At 41.9% G+C, this 18,717-nt stretch overlaps 1 protein-coding gene across 1 annotated transcript in view; it reads right to left on the bottom strand.

Moving 5' to 3' along the window:
- The window catches only part of LOC126243944 (putative inorganic phosphate cotransporter), a 178,533-nt gene that overhangs the window by 61,469 nt on the left and 98,347 nt on the right, over positions 1-18,717 (bottom strand). Inside the window, exons 3-4 of the mRNA XM_049948200.1 lie at positions 10,378-10,608; positions 4,587-4,674 (exon numbers count right to left, since the gene is read on the bottom strand). Of these exons, the coding sequence (XP_049804157.1) occupies positions 4,587-4,674; positions 10,378-10,608 (319 nt within the window). The remainder of the gene's footprint in view (positions 1-4,586; positions 4,675-10,377; positions 10,609-18,717) is intronic.

Raw genomic sequence — 18,717 nt, 5'->3', positions numbered from 1 at the left:
TGGCTGCCCTGCCTCCATAACCACAGACCAAGGTATGCAATTTGAGTCCTTGCTGTTTGCCAAGCTCTGTAAACAATGTAATATTAACCACTGCCTACCAACCTCAAGCTAATGGGCTTGTCAAGAGATGGCATTGCAGCCTAAAGGCTCCTCTTACATGCCACGAGGGCTGACTGGTTTGATGTACTCCCACGGATGCTGCTGGGTGCCCGCATGGCAAATAAACAATACCTCAATGCCTCACTAGCCGAGGTTTTATATGGGGAGACACTATCCTTCCCCAGTGATTTCATCTCTTCCAACCACCCCCGTATGCCAACCTTGCTTCCAGTCTTGGTTGACAGTGTGTGGCATCACATTGCCAAACTTCATGTTCCCTCCCTACTAAAATTTTCACCTCCAAAGACCTTCCCCCACATGAACATGTCATTCTGCATGATGATACTGTCCACACCGCACTCCACCTCCAATGCAGCCCCAATATCTATGACATTATGCTTAATGGCAAGCCAGTCATGTGCTTCAGCAACTGACTGAAACCTGCCCCCCGTGACTATGTCCCCTCCTTTCTAGATGCTACTCGGTGTCTGCTGCTTCTGCCTGGAGGATGTTAGCCTCACGGTTACAGACAAGGAGCTGGTAGTCGCAGGGATCCATGAAGACTGCAAGAGATAACTGGAGTCCCAGGTACACTATTTCCGAGAAGTTCTCACCTCACTTGATAACATCAGTGCTGCAACTGTGCACACGCAGTTCACTGATGATGGCCACCTGGCCATCTCCACTACTTGCCTGCCCCTCCAGGCAGTGAGCTTCTCACAGACCCACCAAATGCACAAGTACTGGGGGGAGACATTTTCCTCACCTCTCCCTCTCATGCTCACTCGCGTAAGCCATGCTATCCATCCACCCACCCATTTCCATGTCAATCGTCTCTATACCCTGCACCAGACTGCACTTGCCTGCACTACAGACCCCTGGTCATTGCCTCCACACTGTGCTCTGTGGGAACTTTAGCATCTCTTACCAGAGAAAGTGACTCACAGTCTTATCTCTAATTGTTGATGGAATCAGTGGAGTTCACTCTGTGACTCGAGTGTGTTATGTTGTGTGTCCTTGTGTGTACTGAGTTTCTATAAAATAAAGTGTGTTGTGTACTCCATACCACTGTGCCATCTATCATTCACTATCACTATGTACTGGAGCTCCACACACTGTGAGATTTACCCACCTTCACAACAACTTCTGAGTTACAGTGTTGTCTAGTGATAGGAAAGAGCTGTGCTGGTATGGTTACTTGATAATGTGATTAATGTTTAAAAAATTAATTATGGTCAAGATGTTGGGATGATTAAAATTACTAAATTGGAAAATAAGCTTACAAATTCATATTGGAGACAGTCACACAGTCTAGAACGTCAGTGTGATTATTTTTGGGGACTAGGTGACAAGCAAATTAATAAAATAACAAATATGATCCTATATGCTAGCATCCTTATATTAGAACCTTCACTATCTAAGACATGATGATACAAGCACTAAACAGTGTGGAACAGTAAAGGGCAGGATGCTGATGATGGCAAGGGTCAAAGCACACTCATAATCATTATTATCAGCCATAGATCACCCATTGCCAAACAAAGGCCTTCTGCAGACCACTCCAGGCCCTATTACCTTGAGCTACTGTAATGCTGCAAGCCATAGGTTTTATATGCATAAACTGATAAGAGAGAGCAAAGACTGGACTGAGTGACATGTAGCTGACATACAGAGTGGCTGTATAAAGTGTGACGTATGCTGGAAGGAAGGCTGGGACAGCTGAGCCACAGATGGCTATCCAACTGTTTACAGGAAATCCTGCATTGCTAAACACACCACATGGCCATGTGCTAGCAGGCAACATGTTCACAGGACGAGTTTATGAGTGTATCTAACACTAAATTATATATTAACAAAAAAGAAAAACAAAAAATCATAATAGAATGACAATCCCAATAAAGATCTCACTACCTATGTACTACACTGAATTTAGTAATGTTGTTGAGATTATATATGTTGTTTATGAAAAGAAATGTTCATGACTGCATTCTTTCTACAATCGAATGACATGTCATACAAAGGAAAATGAAGATAGCTATAGAAAGAGACTATGTGACATACTGTTACTCTAAAAGAGGAATTAGTTGTAAACAAAAATATCCCACTACAATGGTTGTGTGCCAAAACAGGAAGTCCATCACAATTATAAAACAACTTAGCCTCTGAATAAATAGTTTATGTTATTGTCATTTATTAGTATAATGCAATTGTGCAGAGGTGTGTTGTTACTTGTTGTGAGTTATCATGAACAACTGTTTGATATTTATATGTGACTGTTACTCAACCGACTGTACGAACTAGATAAATGTGGGGAATTAAATGACATTAGCGAGTTAGAGTACTGGACAGAGACACTGCTCAAGTAAAACATTACCTGTGTAGAAACTGATTGTTTGCTTGGGCTGCTGTAATATTCATGTTTAATTATTTTGAATGTTAGTTTCAGTATGATCACCAATTGAGAGAATGTTTGTTGAATGTAATAAAACTTAGTTGAGTCAAAACTTGTATCAGGATACATCATTGTCCACATGGACCATTCCCAAATTCTTATTTGATGTTCCATATTGTGCTGTAAATTGCTCGTTGACTATTCAGGAGGCTGGATTGTTGTCATTGAATTTATATTTGGCTCATACAAGTGTGACTGGCCACTAGTCCAAAAGTTGCGCTACTGAATGTAGTAAATGGTTGTGTACCTGCCCACTGGTAGTTGTACCAGAGACATAGCTATTGGTTGCTCTCACCATAGTGTCATCAGCTGTAGAATGTAATGCTGCACTGCATTACTTTAGCCAAAGTGCATGTACCGGTAGTGCTGTGTAGTTAACATATAGGTGAATATAAACAATGTTTTCTGAAGTAATTTGTGTCACAGGAGCAATCATTCAGAATCAAATAACTCTACACAAGATTCCCACAATACTATGAGTGAATACTAAAGCTGTACCACCTGATGATGCATCAATATGTGAACTGAAACTGGTAATGAGAAATAAAATTCTACCGACACAAAAAGTGACTGTTTGCAGTCATTACTCAAAACCTCAGTTCATTACAGTTACAACAGTGTTCACCCTGCATAATGGATGAAAGACCTACCATTCTTACTGCCATTTTTATTAGTTTTTTATTTCCTCAACTGAAGTTTTCTATATTTGTTTCCATTTACTTTTCATTTTTATCCAAACTTTATGGTTGTACTGTCTAGAACTGTTCATGCTAATAGCATTAATCATTCAGTAACTGACACATTTCTTGCAATACTGCTAAGTCTGTTCCATATATGAAACTCAGTTTTTTAGTTTCAAGCAGTTCGGACTATTATGTTTTGCTACAACCTATGTCTAGAGCAATACTCCACGGAACACTATGAAATGTGTGCAGGAGAGTATTTCCCACTTATCACATATTAAGTTGTTTTTCTTTCCATTTGCATATGGAATGTGGGAAGAATGGCTGCTTTGCTGCCACTGGGCAAACTAATAATTTTAATCTCGTCATCAAGGAATTATATGTAAGGGGCTGTAGCACAAGTGCTGCCTACATGACATCTCATGGGAAAAAACCTTTGGTAACAATCCACAGACTGAAAGCCTGGCACAGCTGACTGAAGCAGGCAGTTTAAAACACAAAAGTAATCTTCTGAGATATCACTTTATTCCTGACCTTTCCATGAACTCTCCTGCATAGACATGATGTTTAAATGTAAGTATTTGATAACTTCAACAAATGCTAACTGTCTTAGACAGCTTGTAATGCATTACATGATCAGATTCTTTACTGAAGTACCTGATACTGGGTGTATTTTTGTATTTACATCATTTTTCTCACAGAATATGTTTCATTGAGCTACAGTGAGCTGTAGTTAAATGTGCTCATAATATTTTATATTTATTTTCTGTTGATTTCAGGTTAGTTTTCATAACACATTGTGTTTCAGTAATAGGTGGTTGTCAATAGAAGAAATGCATTGTTTCAATAGCTTTTTATTTAATTATTTATTTTAAATTTCTGCAATATATGCAGAAACGTAAAAAATGATGTAAAATTACTGTGAAAATACTAGTACTAAATTTTTAATGGATTTGTATGGAATATTGGAAGTGTAGCTTCACAAACATTTATATAATTCATTAGCTATATTTGAATATTGATTTTTCGAATATTAAGATTGAAATTAACTCACACAAAAATCTTTCAGTAGTGAAAGGGGACTGGTCAGTTGGCCTCTTCAGTCTGACACCAGTGTCTGTGTTCAGTTATCCAGACTTCCATTAATAAGGCCAGCTTCCATACATCAATTTTATTTATGAAAGTAGAAACAATTATTTTCACTGAAACAAATCTTGCATTGTCTCAGTCTAATAAAATGTTACTAAGATGAGAAGAGAAATGGAGTGCAAATTTTAATTTGATCTGTCATTAATTTGTTCATACAGACTTTTCTGTCATCTTTGTCCCAACAACAAATGAAAAATATTTACCAGCATATACAATTGTTGCCGAGCGACCATTCTCATCTGGTGGAACCCACCTAGCCAGCAGTGCGTGGACAGATGGGTAGATGCAACCCTGTAATTGGAGAAAAGAAACTAGAGAATTTCCATAATTATATTTCATAATTTTCATCAATAAATAAAGACAAAACAACACTATTACATGTTTTCCTGTAAAACTGTTATACTTACAGAGCTTGAATATCTACATTGATATAGACTTTGTGAGGTTTCAGAAATTCCAGAAACAGATGCAGCTAACAGGACATACTGTATTTATTACTGAAAATTATGCAGACTTCATTTTATATTGATCATACTTCACCCGAATCATTTGAGACACTTCCTAATAATAGTTTCTTGCTTGTGAACGTTTCTATAAGAAATGAAAAGTAAGAAGTAGAATAGCTTTCTTCACAGAGATGCTAATAAGGTTGTTGCAGACACACAAAATATTTTGCAATAAGATCTGAACTTTCTGAAATTTAGATTGTAACATCTAGATATCAATTGAAAGGCGATCTTTATTTAACATTTCAACTCATAAAACGATTTCAGTTTCGATAATGAAAAACATTTAAGGAATTTGTACCTCTGTGCATGTCTTCTGCTTTTGTGGAAGTATGAGGCCTGGTTAAGGTGCTTCCACTGTGAGAGGCAGGCATTCACCGCACAGTGCTGTTCTCCCCATAAAGGTCTATACTGGAGCCAGGCTTACTTTCCCTCCCCCTTTTTCATTTTATTTCATTTTTCTCCTCACTTTTGCAACTAATTTAGGGACATTATCTAGCACATAGAAACAATGGAAACGAATCAAAATTGTTATGTTATGGGCCACAAGTGTTGTCTGCAATTATTGTCTGTTACAGTTGGCACTTGAGGTAGCAGAACAATGTGACAACTGTGAACAGAATGAAAGGTGTGAACAAGCCCATTGTCTGATTGATGATTGCTATGGTAGCTGTCCTGTAAACAACAAGCTATCAATGACTTCGTTATTCTGATCGTGATATAGTTGTGCAGAATGCGATCACATAAAACAGAATGTTACATAAAACTGAAGTCATACTCCAAGCTTCCTGCTGATTACCACCTTGCAAATCTGGACATCTGAAAATACTTCATGAAGTTTATAAAACGATTGTTTTAAATGGGTTGTTGCAAAAAGACCAAATTGTCACACTGTAACCCAACCCAGACCTCAGGCTACATTACAGGTCTGTCTATAACCACATCCACTTTTCTCCATCCCTCCATTTGTGTCACTAGTTCGTGCATATTCAAGTATTTGCTGTTCCTAATTTGCCTTCGGTCTAGACAAATATACAAATTTTAGCCCAACTCTAATGTAATGAAATGAAAGTAAAACAAGGACTGCAAAAATATTACTAGGTGAGCTAGACTGTCACTAATCTTAATTGAAATGATGAGCTGTTAGACTCTGGGGGTATTCTGATTATCCGTTTTGCTAAAGCGACCTACATTTTTTTTTTTTTTTTACAGACCAATATCCCTGATTTCGGTCTGCAGCAGAATCTTTGAACATAATCTCAGTTCGAATTTAATAAACTTTCTTGAGACTGAGAAGCTTAGTCAATGAAGCAGCGTGGTTTTAGAAAGCATTGCTCTGCGAAACTCAACTTGCCCTTTTCTCACATGATATACTGTGAACAATGAATGATGGGAAACAGCCAGATTTCATATTTCTAGACTTCAGGAAGGCATTTAACACGGTGTCCCATTGCAGGCTGTTAACGAAAGTACAAGCATATATAAGATCAAAGATATGTGAGTGGCTCGAAGACTTCTTAAGTAATAGAACTCAGTATGTTGTCCTCAACAGCGAGTGTTCATCAGAGACAAGTGTATCGTTAGGAGTGCCCCAAGGAAGTATGGTAGGACCACTGTTGTTCTCTATATACATAAATGATTTGGCGGATAGGGTGGGCAGCAATACGTGGTAGTTTGCTGACGATGCAGTGGTGTACGGTAAGGTGTTGAAGTTGAGCAGGAAGATACAAGACGAATTAGACAAAATTTCCAATTGGTGTGATGAATGTCAGTTAGCTCTAAATGTGGAAAAATGGGGATGAGTACTAGTGTCCTGCTTGACACAGTCACGTCGTTTAAATATCAGGGCGTAGCATTGGAAAGCGATATGAAATGAAACGAGCGTGTGAGAACTGTGGTAGGGAAGGCGAATGGTAGACCTCGGTTTACTGGGAGAATTTTAGGAAAGAGTGGTTCACCTGTAAGAGAGACTGCATATAGGACGTTGGTGGGACCTATTCTTGAGTACTGCTCGAGTGTTTGTGATCCGTATCAGGTCGGATTGAAGGAAGACATCGAAGAAATTCAGAGGTGGACTGCTAGATTTGTTACTTGTAGGCTCGAACAACAAGCGTTACGGAGATGCTTTGGGAAGTTAAATGGCAATCCCTGGAGGGAAGACGGCGATCTTTTCGAGCAACATTATTGAGAAAATTTAGAGAACCGGCATTTGAAGCTGACCGCCAAACGACTCTACTACCGCCAACGTACATTGTGCTTAAGGACAACTAAGATAAGATACGAGAAATTAGAGCGTATACGAAGGCATATAGATAGTTGTTTTTCCCTCCCTCTATTTGCGAATGGCACAGGAAAGGAAATGACTATTAGTGGTACATGCAACCCTCCTCCACGCACCGTAAGGCGGCTTGCGGAGAGATGTAGATATAGACGTAGATCTTTCGGTACCAGAGTATATCAATACGCGATTTTTAAATGGGCATTTTTAACTTCGTAAATCAAGTTATCTCATATCAGTGGTATTAAAGGGAAATTTGCAATAATGCACAGCAGATTGAAGTGGAACTGAACATGTAAATAATACTCTCATACAAACTTTTATTCATCAAGTGTGGTGTAATAAAACAGGTCACTGACAAACTTGCAGACTTTAGTCGAGAGATCCGCTTAGCAGTTTTTGGACTGGAAAAGGTCTTTGATAAAGCCAATGGGGAAAATGGTGGAGCATAATGAACAAAAGAGGGTTTGGCACCCATTCTACTTAATAAATGCTTTACGAAACCTATGCGAAAACTTAGCAATGATGTTAGATATAAGTAGAGAGCGGGGTAGGTCAGGGATGTGCATTTGCCCTACGCTTTTTAATATGCGTGTACAGGATGTTTCAAAAGTGATGATCAATAATTCACACATGGAAAGTACAGGCCAAAAATAGCTAAAAAGCTCCAATAAACATGGGTTCGCAAACCAACCGTTGCCGAGGTATCGCATTAATTCGAGTTGGGAACCAATTGAAAAAGCCCTGGATACCGCGGTATCTGCGTTGGTATCTCACGATTTGGGATCGATTATCTGTTTGTTCATGCATGCGCCAACTACACTTCCCCTTGCACCTTCGTGCACTGTGCCGTTACGACCTCACAAGCAGTTACGAACGTGGACAGAGGTTACACCAATGAAGAGAACGCTGACATGCACTTCACGTATGACAAAGCGAATGGCAGTGCCCTTGAGGCTGTGCGATTGTATGAAGAAGCTTTTCCTCTTCGCAGGCTGCCTGACAAGCGTATATTTAGCGGGGTACATCAGCGCCCTAGAGAAACTGGGAGATTCGCACACCATGTACGAGAAGATCGATCCAGATCCATAACATCCGATGTTGAGGACAGGATGTTAGGCATTGTACACGAAAGTCTGAGTACTTTAACAAAGAGGATCGCTACCCAAGAATGTGTCCTGAGTCATAGCAGTGTGTGGCGGATTTTACATCGGCAAGTACTCTATCCATATCATCTCCAGCGAGTACAAGCCCTCAACAATGCGGACTTCCCTCCTAGAGAGAATTTGCCAATGAGTGCAACAAGAGTGTACGCTGAATACTCTGTTTGTAAGCAGTATTCTGTTCACGGATGCGGCTGAATTTACCCGTGACGGTATTTGTAACTACATCTACATCTACATTTATAATCCGCAAGCCACCCAACCGTGTGTGGCGGAGGGCACTTTACGTGCCACTGTCATTACCTCCCTTTCCTGTTCCAGTCGCGTATGGTTCGCGGGAAGAACGACTGCCGGAAAGCCTCCGTGCGCGATCGAATCTCTCTAATTTTACATTCGTGATCTCCTCGGGAGGTATAAGTAGGGAGAAGCAATATATTCGATATCTCATCCAGAAACGCACCCTTTCGAAACTTGGACAGCAAGCTACACCGCGATGCAGAGCGCCTCTCTTGAAGAGTCTGCCACTTGAGTTTGCTAAACATCTCCGTAACGCTATCACGCTTGCCAAATAACCCTGTGACGAAACGCGCCGCTCTTCTTTGGATCTTCTCTATCTCCTCTGTCAACCCGACCTGGTACGGATCCCACACTGATGAGCAATACTCAAGTAGAGGCCGAACGAGTGTTTTGTGAGCCACCTCGTTTGCTGATGGACTACATTTTCTAAGGACTCTCCCAATGAATCTCAACCTGGCACCCGCCTTACCAACAATTAATTTTATATGATCATCCCAATTCAAATCGTTCCGTACGCATACTCCCAGATATTTTACAGAAGTAACTGCTACCAGTGTTTGTTCCGCTATCATATAGTCATACAATAAACTACTGTAACTGTCACATTTGGTCCGATGTAAATCGTAACGCAACACACGTGATCACGACATCAGCAGCGTTATTTTTTGAACTTCTGAGCAGCACTGCTCGAAGGCCGCATAATTGGACCACACTTCCTACCACAGAGACTAACCGGGCAGCAGTACATGCTGTTTTGCGAACTGTACTTCCAAATGGTCCACAGCTCATGGTCTCCCGGTAGCATTCTCGCTTCCCGTGCATGGGGTCCCGGGTTCGATTCCCAGCGGGGTCAGGGATTTTTCCCTGCCTCGAGATGTCTGGGTGTTTTTGTGTCGTCTTCATCATCATCATTCATCCCCATTACGGTCGGAGGAAGGCAATGGCAGACCACCTCCGCTAGGACCTTGCCTAGTCAGCAGTGCGGGATTCCCACATTGTTCCCTATGCTCCTCAGAGTATGGGACCTCATCATCATCACTTCCAAATGTACATGATGATGTCTCACTGAACCAACGCCTGAACATGCGGTTCATGTTTGATGGTGGTTCAGCACATTTTCATTTACGAGTGCGCTGGCTTCTAACTCGAACGTATGGTCAACATTGGATAGGCAGAGGAGGGCCTACGGATTTAAATACCATGGATTTCTGTGTATAGGCTTATGACAAAAGCCTGGTCTATGCTACCAAGATCAATTCTCTTGAGTAATTGCGCTTGCGGATTGAAGCAGCCTTCCATCATTTAAAGAATTCTCCAGGACTGCCTGAGAGGATTCGCAACTCATTTCAGAGACGAATTCAGTGTGGTATTCAGACGCATGGACAATATTTACAAGGCCTACTTTAACGTTTAGAGATGCCCTACGGTCCTAGAACTGATGAAATGTAACAGAAATTCGTTGCATCTCGACAACGGTTGATCTGTGGAGACACGTTTATTGAAGCTTTTTGGCTACTTGTGTCCTGTACTTTCCATGTGTGAATTATTGATCATCACTTCTGAAACACCCTGTACACACACACGGGCGAGCGTAAGCGAATGGAAAAATAGATTTCGTACAGGTATTGGAACAGACGTAGAGACTAGTCTGAATTATGTTTTATAATCCGACAATGTCACAATTTTAACAGAGACCCAAACAAGCGCAGGCTACTACAGTTTCTGATCCGGGCTCAGCGCAGGGCCTTACCTGGCAGAGCCCCTGCACGAGCCGCGAGGCGCAGACGAGCTGCCAGCCGCCGATGTCGGCCGCCAGGGGCGTGAGCGCCGTGAAGAAGCCGGTGAGGCAGATGGAGCCCGCGATGAAGCGCTTCCCGCCGAAGCGCTCGGCCAGCTGGCCGCCCGGCACCTGCGTCACCACGTAGCCCCAGAAGAACGAGCTCAGGACCGCGCTCGTCTCGGACGTCGTCCAACCGAAATCCTGCAACACAAACGCGCGGCCAGCCCCTTAAAGCCAGTGCTGCCTGATCTGAAGGCTTAAAAAACTAAACAGAAACATATGAAACTTCATGGTCGAAAGTCACAGGAAGGATTGTCCAGATGACGATATGCTGTAGGACCTCTGAAGTTCTCACTTAGATTCGGTGCATGATGCGAGGGTAGGAACAAAATTTGAACAGTCTGTTACAGGGGGGTGCGTAGTGAACATGGCGGCATGTAGCGAGTTAAGTGATTTTTAATGTAGGATAATGCTCGAGGCAAGTTCCATAGGCTATAGCATATCAGAGACTGCACGAGAAATCGGGTTTCCAGAGACAACAGTATCTCGGGTGGATCTTCAGTATTGCAGAGGCCATGTTTCCACACATGTAAACCATCACCCTGGAGACCACGAGTGTTCAGTGAATGGATGTCACGTAACCTCTGCAGTGCCACACATGGCAATTCAATGCTCTACTTGCTGCCAATTTGATTTTGGAACGCCAGGAATCCTTTAAGATAATGGATGGACAAATACACTGCCCAGTCACATCAATGTGACAACCTATCAAACGCCTGAGTAACCACCTTTTGAAGTGCGGACTACTGCGAGATATGCAGGAGGAGAGTCATTAAGGTTCTGGAAGGTACTGACAGGAATCTAGAGTCATGCCGACTCCAGTACCATAGTCAATTGTGCCATGTTTCTCGGTTGAGGAACCAGGGCACGAGCAGCCCGATCAAGGTGGTCCCATAGATTCTCAAATGGGTTTAAATCCAGGGAGTTCGGTGACCAGAGGAGTATGGTTAACTCACCATGGTACTCTTCGAACCACGCACATATACTGTGCGAACTGTCTGAGACATTGCATTTTCCTGCTGGTAGATGCAATCAAGCCAAGCAGAAAACAAAATGGAAGTAGTGGTGGACTTGGTCACCAAGGATAGATGCACACTTGTTCTCATCCATTGTGGCTTCCAGAAAGACAAGATCACCAAGAGAATGTGAGGGAAACATTCCTCAGACTAAATTGCCGCCGGCCGGGGTGGCCGAGCGGTTCTAGGCGCTACAGTCTGGAACCGCGTGACCGCTACGGTCGCAGGTTCGAACCCTGCCTCGGGCATGGATGTGTGTGATGTCCTTAGGTTAGTTAGGTTTAAGTAGTTCTCAGTTCTAGGGGACTGATGACCTCAGAAGTTAAGTCCCATAGTGCTCAGAGCCATTTGAACCATTTGAACAAAATTGCCCCCTCCCCTCTCCTCCCATTCTGGACCCTTCTGATAATTGTTGCAGGCTGTTTGCTTTCAGAAGTTTCGAGCTGTACACGCTAATGGGCATCTGTCTGATGGTGCATAAAACGTGATATATCTGGAAAGGCAACCTGTCGACACTCAATGTATGTCCGTTACGATACTGGCGTGCAAATTACAGCCTTCGTCACTAACGAACTGCAGTCAGCATGGGTGCATGACCTGCTGCAGAGACCCAAACACAGCAACGTTCGCTGAACAATCTTTGAGGAGACAGGGTTGGTAATCACTTGGTTCATCTTGGCTATTAGTTTCTGAACAGTTGCACAGCTGTTCGACCGTATACGCCACCACAGCCGTCATTCACCCCTGTCATTTGTGGCTAGTGGTGCAAACAGTTGCCTCAGCGCCGATTTTGGATAGCACCAATTTGCCATGCACGGTATACACTTACCCCGGCAGTATGCGAACAATTTACAAACTTAGCCGTTTCGTAAATGTTTCTACCCTTGGCGCGAAAGCCAATGATCAAGCCCTTTTGAATGTCAGAGAAATCACACCATCCGTGCTGCTCCCGCCGTCGGAGGTTCGAGTCCTCCCTTGGGCATGGGTGTGTGTGTTGTCCATGGCGTAAGTTAGTTTAAGTTAGATTAAGTAGTGTGTAGGCTTAGGAACCGATGACCTCAGCAGTTTGGTCGCATAAGATCGTACCACAAATAGCTAAAAAAAAAAAAAAAAAAGAATCGCACCATTTCCGCGTCACGACAACGACTACACAGTTTTTCGCATCTCCCTGACCTGCTTTATATACCCTACCTGTTAGTGCTACCACCTGCCGTCTACGAGTGGTTACAGAACGCTGAAATTGAACATAGGCTGTAGTGACACTGATGTGACTGCATCGTGTATGCGGAAACACCGCTAGACATCCATGCTTGAACATGCATGAATATGCTACCAAAGCCTGCAGGTCGCGCTGTTGTATTTGACCACGAACGGTACGGTCGAAATGCCCTCAATACGCTGTGAATATCTGTCATAGAGAGAACAGTATTATGTGTAGCTGTGAGTGCATTGTGTCGGACTAAGTGAAGTCGGATGTTGGCAAATTGTTGGCGCTCGTACGATGGGTGCTTCCATAATCAAGGTAGTTGAAGTGTTACGTATTTCAAGAGGCACTGTATCTACGATTAATACCTCGTACTGGGAAAGGGGAAAAACATCATCCGATCTGTTACTATTCGAACGAAAGTCTGTGTTGACTGATTGTGTCAGACGATCATTGAAGAGGATTGTGACGAAAAATAAGAGGACGACATTTGAAGTCACTAAAAAACTTAATGTTGCACTAGCGAGCCTTGTCAGCATCAAAGCAATGCAAATGCCAGGATGGTTCCTTTCAAAGGGCACGGCCGACTTACTTCCCCATCCTTCCCTAACCCTATGAGACCGATAACCTCGCTGTTAGGTCTCTTACCCCAAACAAACAACCCACCAACCATCAAAGCAACGTTAAGGGAGCTCAATAACCAGGGAATTGCAGGGCGAGGTGGAATTCCAAAGTCACACATGAGTGATGCCTGTTAACAGGAAAACCTGGTGCCGTAAAACCTGGACTATCGAACAATGGTAGAAAGTCATTTGGTCAGGTGAGTCTTGTTCCATTCTGTTTCCATATTCTGGCAGAGTTTACATCTGGCATAAGCCACCCAAAGCCTACGATGCTCCTGAGAGTGAAACACGGCTGGGGTTCAGTGAAGAATTGGGCAAAAATATCGTGTTATTCCATGGCCCCCAAGTTTTATCTGCAAGGTCGCATAACTACCAAGGATTTTGTGATCAGTTTAGTTGATCAGATCCATCCCATGGTACAATGTTTGTTCCCTAATGGTGAAGCTGTGTTCCATGACGACAGGCTCCCTTTTACACATCTCGCATCGTCCAGGACTGGTTTTGTGAGCACAAAGATTAATTGTTGCATCTTCCCTGGTCACCACAGTCACCAGATATGTTGAACCTTTGTGGTCTTCGTGGGAGAGAAGGGTGCATGTTCATTATCAAATGGTTCAAATGGCTCTGAGCACTATGGGACTTAACATCTGAGGTCATCAGTCCCCTAGAACTTAGAACTACTTAAACCTAACTAACCTAAGGACACCACACACATCCATGCCCGAGGCAGGATTCGCACCTGCGACCGTAGCGGTCGCACGGTTCCAGACTGAAGCGCCTAGAACCGCTCGGCCACAACGGCCGGCTGTTCATTATCCACCTCCAGCATCGTTATCTGAACTTGCCACTATTTTGGAGGAACAATGCTATCAGATTCTCTTGGAAACCGTATGGACCTGTATTTAACCATTCCGAGACGACTGGAAGCTCTTTTGAATGTCAACGGCTTTCCTACATCGTATTGAGTACGGTTATGTGTTGTGTTTTTGGTATTTCCGCATTTTTGTCCACCCCTGTATAAGGACTGTACAGAGACAAATGCATTCCATGAGCCTCACTAGCCAACAACCGACTTCTACATCTTACCTGACACCTCAACAAAGAAGTCAATGATTGGTAGGGACCCTCCGAATATCGTCACTGGATCAGGGAAATGGATGATCAGGGAGGACACGTAACACGATCCAATAATCCCAGTTTCAGTTGTATTGCACTGATGGCTGTATGAGACTGTGGCGTATGCCCCATGAAACAGTAGTTCCTGCATCTGAACAAAATTGTTCCCAGGCAGGAAGTGGCTCAATTATGGTCTGGCTGTGTTCGTATACTCGCAGTTATGCTCCATTGCCTAGCTGCAGGGACCAATGACAGTCGCACATTACATGAACATTCTTGCAGATCACTGCGTCCTTGCCTAGTGTGAGAGTGCCCTGATGCAGATGGACAGTGCGACATGTCACCACTCTTTGGTCGATCACAGGTGGCTTGATGAACGCACTCGTGTATTCGCCTCCTCAGATCACCAGCGTTTTTGAGATGATACCTATACTCAAATATGCCCACTGATTTCAACAATGCTTCGCAGTGCTATTTGTGGGTAGTACTGCAAGATGTGTAGGCCAGTATATCTATCCAGAACGATTCGAACGCCTCATAGAGCCCTGCCCTGAAGTGTTACTGCAGATTTTAGGGCTCGCAGAGGAGCGACGGAGTATTAACTTCACATCCAGTGCTTCTCATGAGTTTTGGCCAATCAGAATAAATTTATGGCCCATGTATACCAAGGATACAAATCTGTTATTGGCTAATCAGTGTGACAGACTTGCCAACGATTTTTACTTCGTCGGGTGACAAATGGAGTGCACTCAAGCTCAGGGGTACATATGAGGAGATACTGTTCTTTTACACACGACGTGGGATATTTATTTTTGTTAGTTTATTGTTTTCCCGGCGAGATTGGGTTCTTTAGGTTATAAATACACACAATGGTGTATAAATCCATTACATAGTAATAACTACGTATGGCTTAGTGGCTGGAATATTGTCAGACTGCAGATCCAAAGGCTATGGATTCAATACTCCTGTCAGTGCTAGGATTATTTTCTATTATTTATTAGTTCTTTCACATTTGAAAATGATATGTATATGCGAAAAGTGCCATGTTGCGCTATGAGTCGGAGGCCACATTAAATTAGAGGAAGATTAGGATTTAATGTCTCATCGCTTACAAGATATTTAGAGACGAAACACAAGCTCCAGTTACGGAAGGGTAACGAAGGAAATCGGCCGTATCCTTTCCGAAAGAACCATCCTGTCATTTGTCTTAAGCAATTTAGGGAAATCATGGAAAATCTAAATCTTTATGTCTGGACAGGGATTTGAATCACCAACCTCCTGAAGGGAGTCCCGTATGTTCACTGCCTCACCTCGTCTTTCGCCACAAGAAATCCATCTGCAACGAGCTGGTGAAATCAGTTCAAAGGTCGGGGGAATGACAAGGGATACCATCTCTAAAAGCCCCATGCCTAGTTAAGCACTAGTTGCTCAAACCACCCTTAAGGTCGACTATAACAATGCATGGCAGAGGGTACACCTCATTGTACCAGTAATTGCCGCTTTTTCCCGTTCCATTCGCGTATCGAGCACGGGAAGAATGATTTGTGAAATGTGTATGTGCACGATGTAATTAGCCTAATCTTGTCTTCGTGATCTAGGGGAATTCAATATCTATGTGTTGTATTAGCTCGTGTATGTGTTTTCTTGCGGTCAGTGGTGGGGAGGGGCGATTCTGAGTAAGAGTCGATTAATTAGCTCGCATTAGTATTGATCTTATTTGTATTGTACCATCATTCTCCATCTCAGCCATACGACTATGGAACGCGCTCCCCTGTGATCTGCGTCTTATCCGGAACTACTCAACATTCAAGAGGGAACTCAAAACTTACATATTAGGGACGGTATAGCCACCATTGTAGGGCCCCTCTCATCTCTTTCTTTCTCCTCTCCATCATAGCTTCGAATTTTACCATTCTATTTCTCTTCCTCTAACCTATCTACCTCTTCTATATCCCTTTCACCCCATTCTATCGTCTTATGTCTCTGCTTGATGAGAATAACTCACAAGCTGCAAGAATATAACGAGAAAATTCCCAACTAGCAATAGGACTGACATTCATAAAAGAAAAATATGTTTACTTTCATATACATAGTCATTATTATTATTATTATTACTATTATTATTATTCTTGATTGTTATAATTAATTTTTGATTGTTATAATTATCATTGTACTACGTTTATAATCTCTATTTTTTTTCTTAACATTAATACTGTATAACATGTAATATGTCCTTAATGTTCTGTAGAAACTGAAATTTGTTGAATCTGAGTATGCCTGGTTAGGTGTAAGAGAGGGCCTGAAGGCCCTAATCTTGCCAGGTAAAATAAATGCATAAATAAATAAATAAATAAATAAATACTTACAGGGATGAAAAAAAAGGAAATTGAAAAAAGCAGGAAAGAGAAGAAAGAGCCAAGAAGTTAAAACTCGATTTAATACTTTGTGTGATAATATGGAGACTAAAAACTAATCTTTAAGTGAACTCAACTAGAAGTAAAAGGAGAGCCACCATTATTTTCAGAGATAGGATGATACTATATTTCTGAAGCAGAAGAAATCTGTAATTTATCTCATGTTATGGGGCAGGTTGTTCAATAGTCGATTGTTTGTAGTTCAGAAGTACTTGACATAAACGCATGGAGGAAAGACTGAAAGTGTTTTGGAATATAATGATCAGGAAGACCATGATTTTTGTTGGTGCATGAATGTTACGTTCGAGGGTATATATTTAGAGGTGTCATTATTAAACAGTCGGTAAAACTTGAATGTTAATTGTGCCTTCGGACTATCGCAACCAGGATAACTGTTCCTTAGAAGAGGTAATGTGACCATACAGATGTTTCACACAGGATCGTAAAAAGAGGTCCAAGAGATGGGAGATGTCACTGGACCTTGTACTCGATTATGAACAAAACTAGTCCCTCAACCATTTTCTTTTCTTGTCTCTGAAAAACGTATTGTGGGTGATTATGAGTAATTGTTGGTTAATTGGCCTTTAAGATTATTAAAATGGATCGATTAATCGTAACCTAATAATGGACTATTCAATTAATTATTACGTTACGTCTTATTTTTATGTCTAGAAAGCGGACCTCATACAATTTTTTAAATAACAAGGTCTGCTAAAGGAAAGCAGTGCTTTCACACTTATATTTCTCTTTTTGTAGCCAACAATAGTTGCTCAGTTTTATGAAATACATAATTACCATATTTTATTTTCGCCAAAATAAATACTTATATAACATTTATTAACATAAGTAATTAATACATTTGCTTCTACCACAAATACTGTTGTAAATATACTTACATGAGACTCGAACGGATAGCTGTTGCTGCTTCCGCTGCCTCAGAATACTCTTTCAAGGAGGCCATTATTCCCAGATATTTACGAGCCACAATACACAGAACACGATACGTTACCTCATTGTATTCCCAGAATTGCAGAGATGACTTTCGGATGATTACAGGTTGGTGTGAATGGATTCGAACTTCAGTGACTAAATCCTAGCTGTTACTGTGGTATTACCAGAATAATTGTTTTTAATCGGTTAATTGCAGTTAATCGTCCATCCCTAGGTAGTGCGTCGCTGGAGTCTAGTGGAGGTACTCAGAATCTTGAAGTAAGACATTACATGGAATGCTGGTGAATATAACATGAGAGATTAATGTAAGTGATATGCGAGCAGAGGAAACTAGATGAGAAGAAGAATATTAACTAGAAGTAGAAAGAAAAGGTGGTGACAAGGAGTTATTAAGGAAGCAGTGTTCAGATTTGCAGTGGGTGAAGTTAACAATAATGTGCGATTGACGAGAAAGCCTACAACATATGTCCCTTAGCAAGTTCAATCAAGACTTTTGGGATTTCTGTGGGAAATATTCCAGTTACAGTAACCAGAGTGAAATAAGTATTGTAACAATAGTGATGAGTGCGAGTGCGAACTGGAATTGTTAGAGTTGATATATTTGTTTAAAAAACAGTGACTGTGTTTATACATTTCGTTCGATGTGAATTACTGAATACGAACCATGCGCATTCTCTTATCAAACTGAATTGGAATTAATAATGATTAAGCTATATTTAAATCTAACAGGGACATGGGACGCGTACTAGGCACACGGTCGCATCTCTTAACCTTCACGTGTCTACCAGTACGTGAGTGTGTGAGATCCCCACTTCTGCAACTACCTAAATAATTTTAGACTGAATGTGACTAAATTAGCTGTGATCGCTAACGTCCATTGAAATGTTGAAGGTGGAAGAGAGATTGGAAGCTTGCAAGTGACTTCC

Source organism: Schistocerca nitens, chromosome 1 (genome assembly GCF_023898315.1).
Source record: "Schistocerca nitens isolate TAMUIC-IGC-003100 chromosome 1, iqSchNite1.1, whole genome shotgun sequence".
In the NCBI taxonomy this organism is placed as follows: Eukaryota; Metazoa; Arthropoda; class Insecta; order Orthoptera; family Acrididae; genus Schistocerca; species Schistocerca nitens.
The sequence above is the reverse complement of the archived record's forward strand: the minus strand, read 5'-3'. Positions and strand labels throughout refer to the sequence as shown.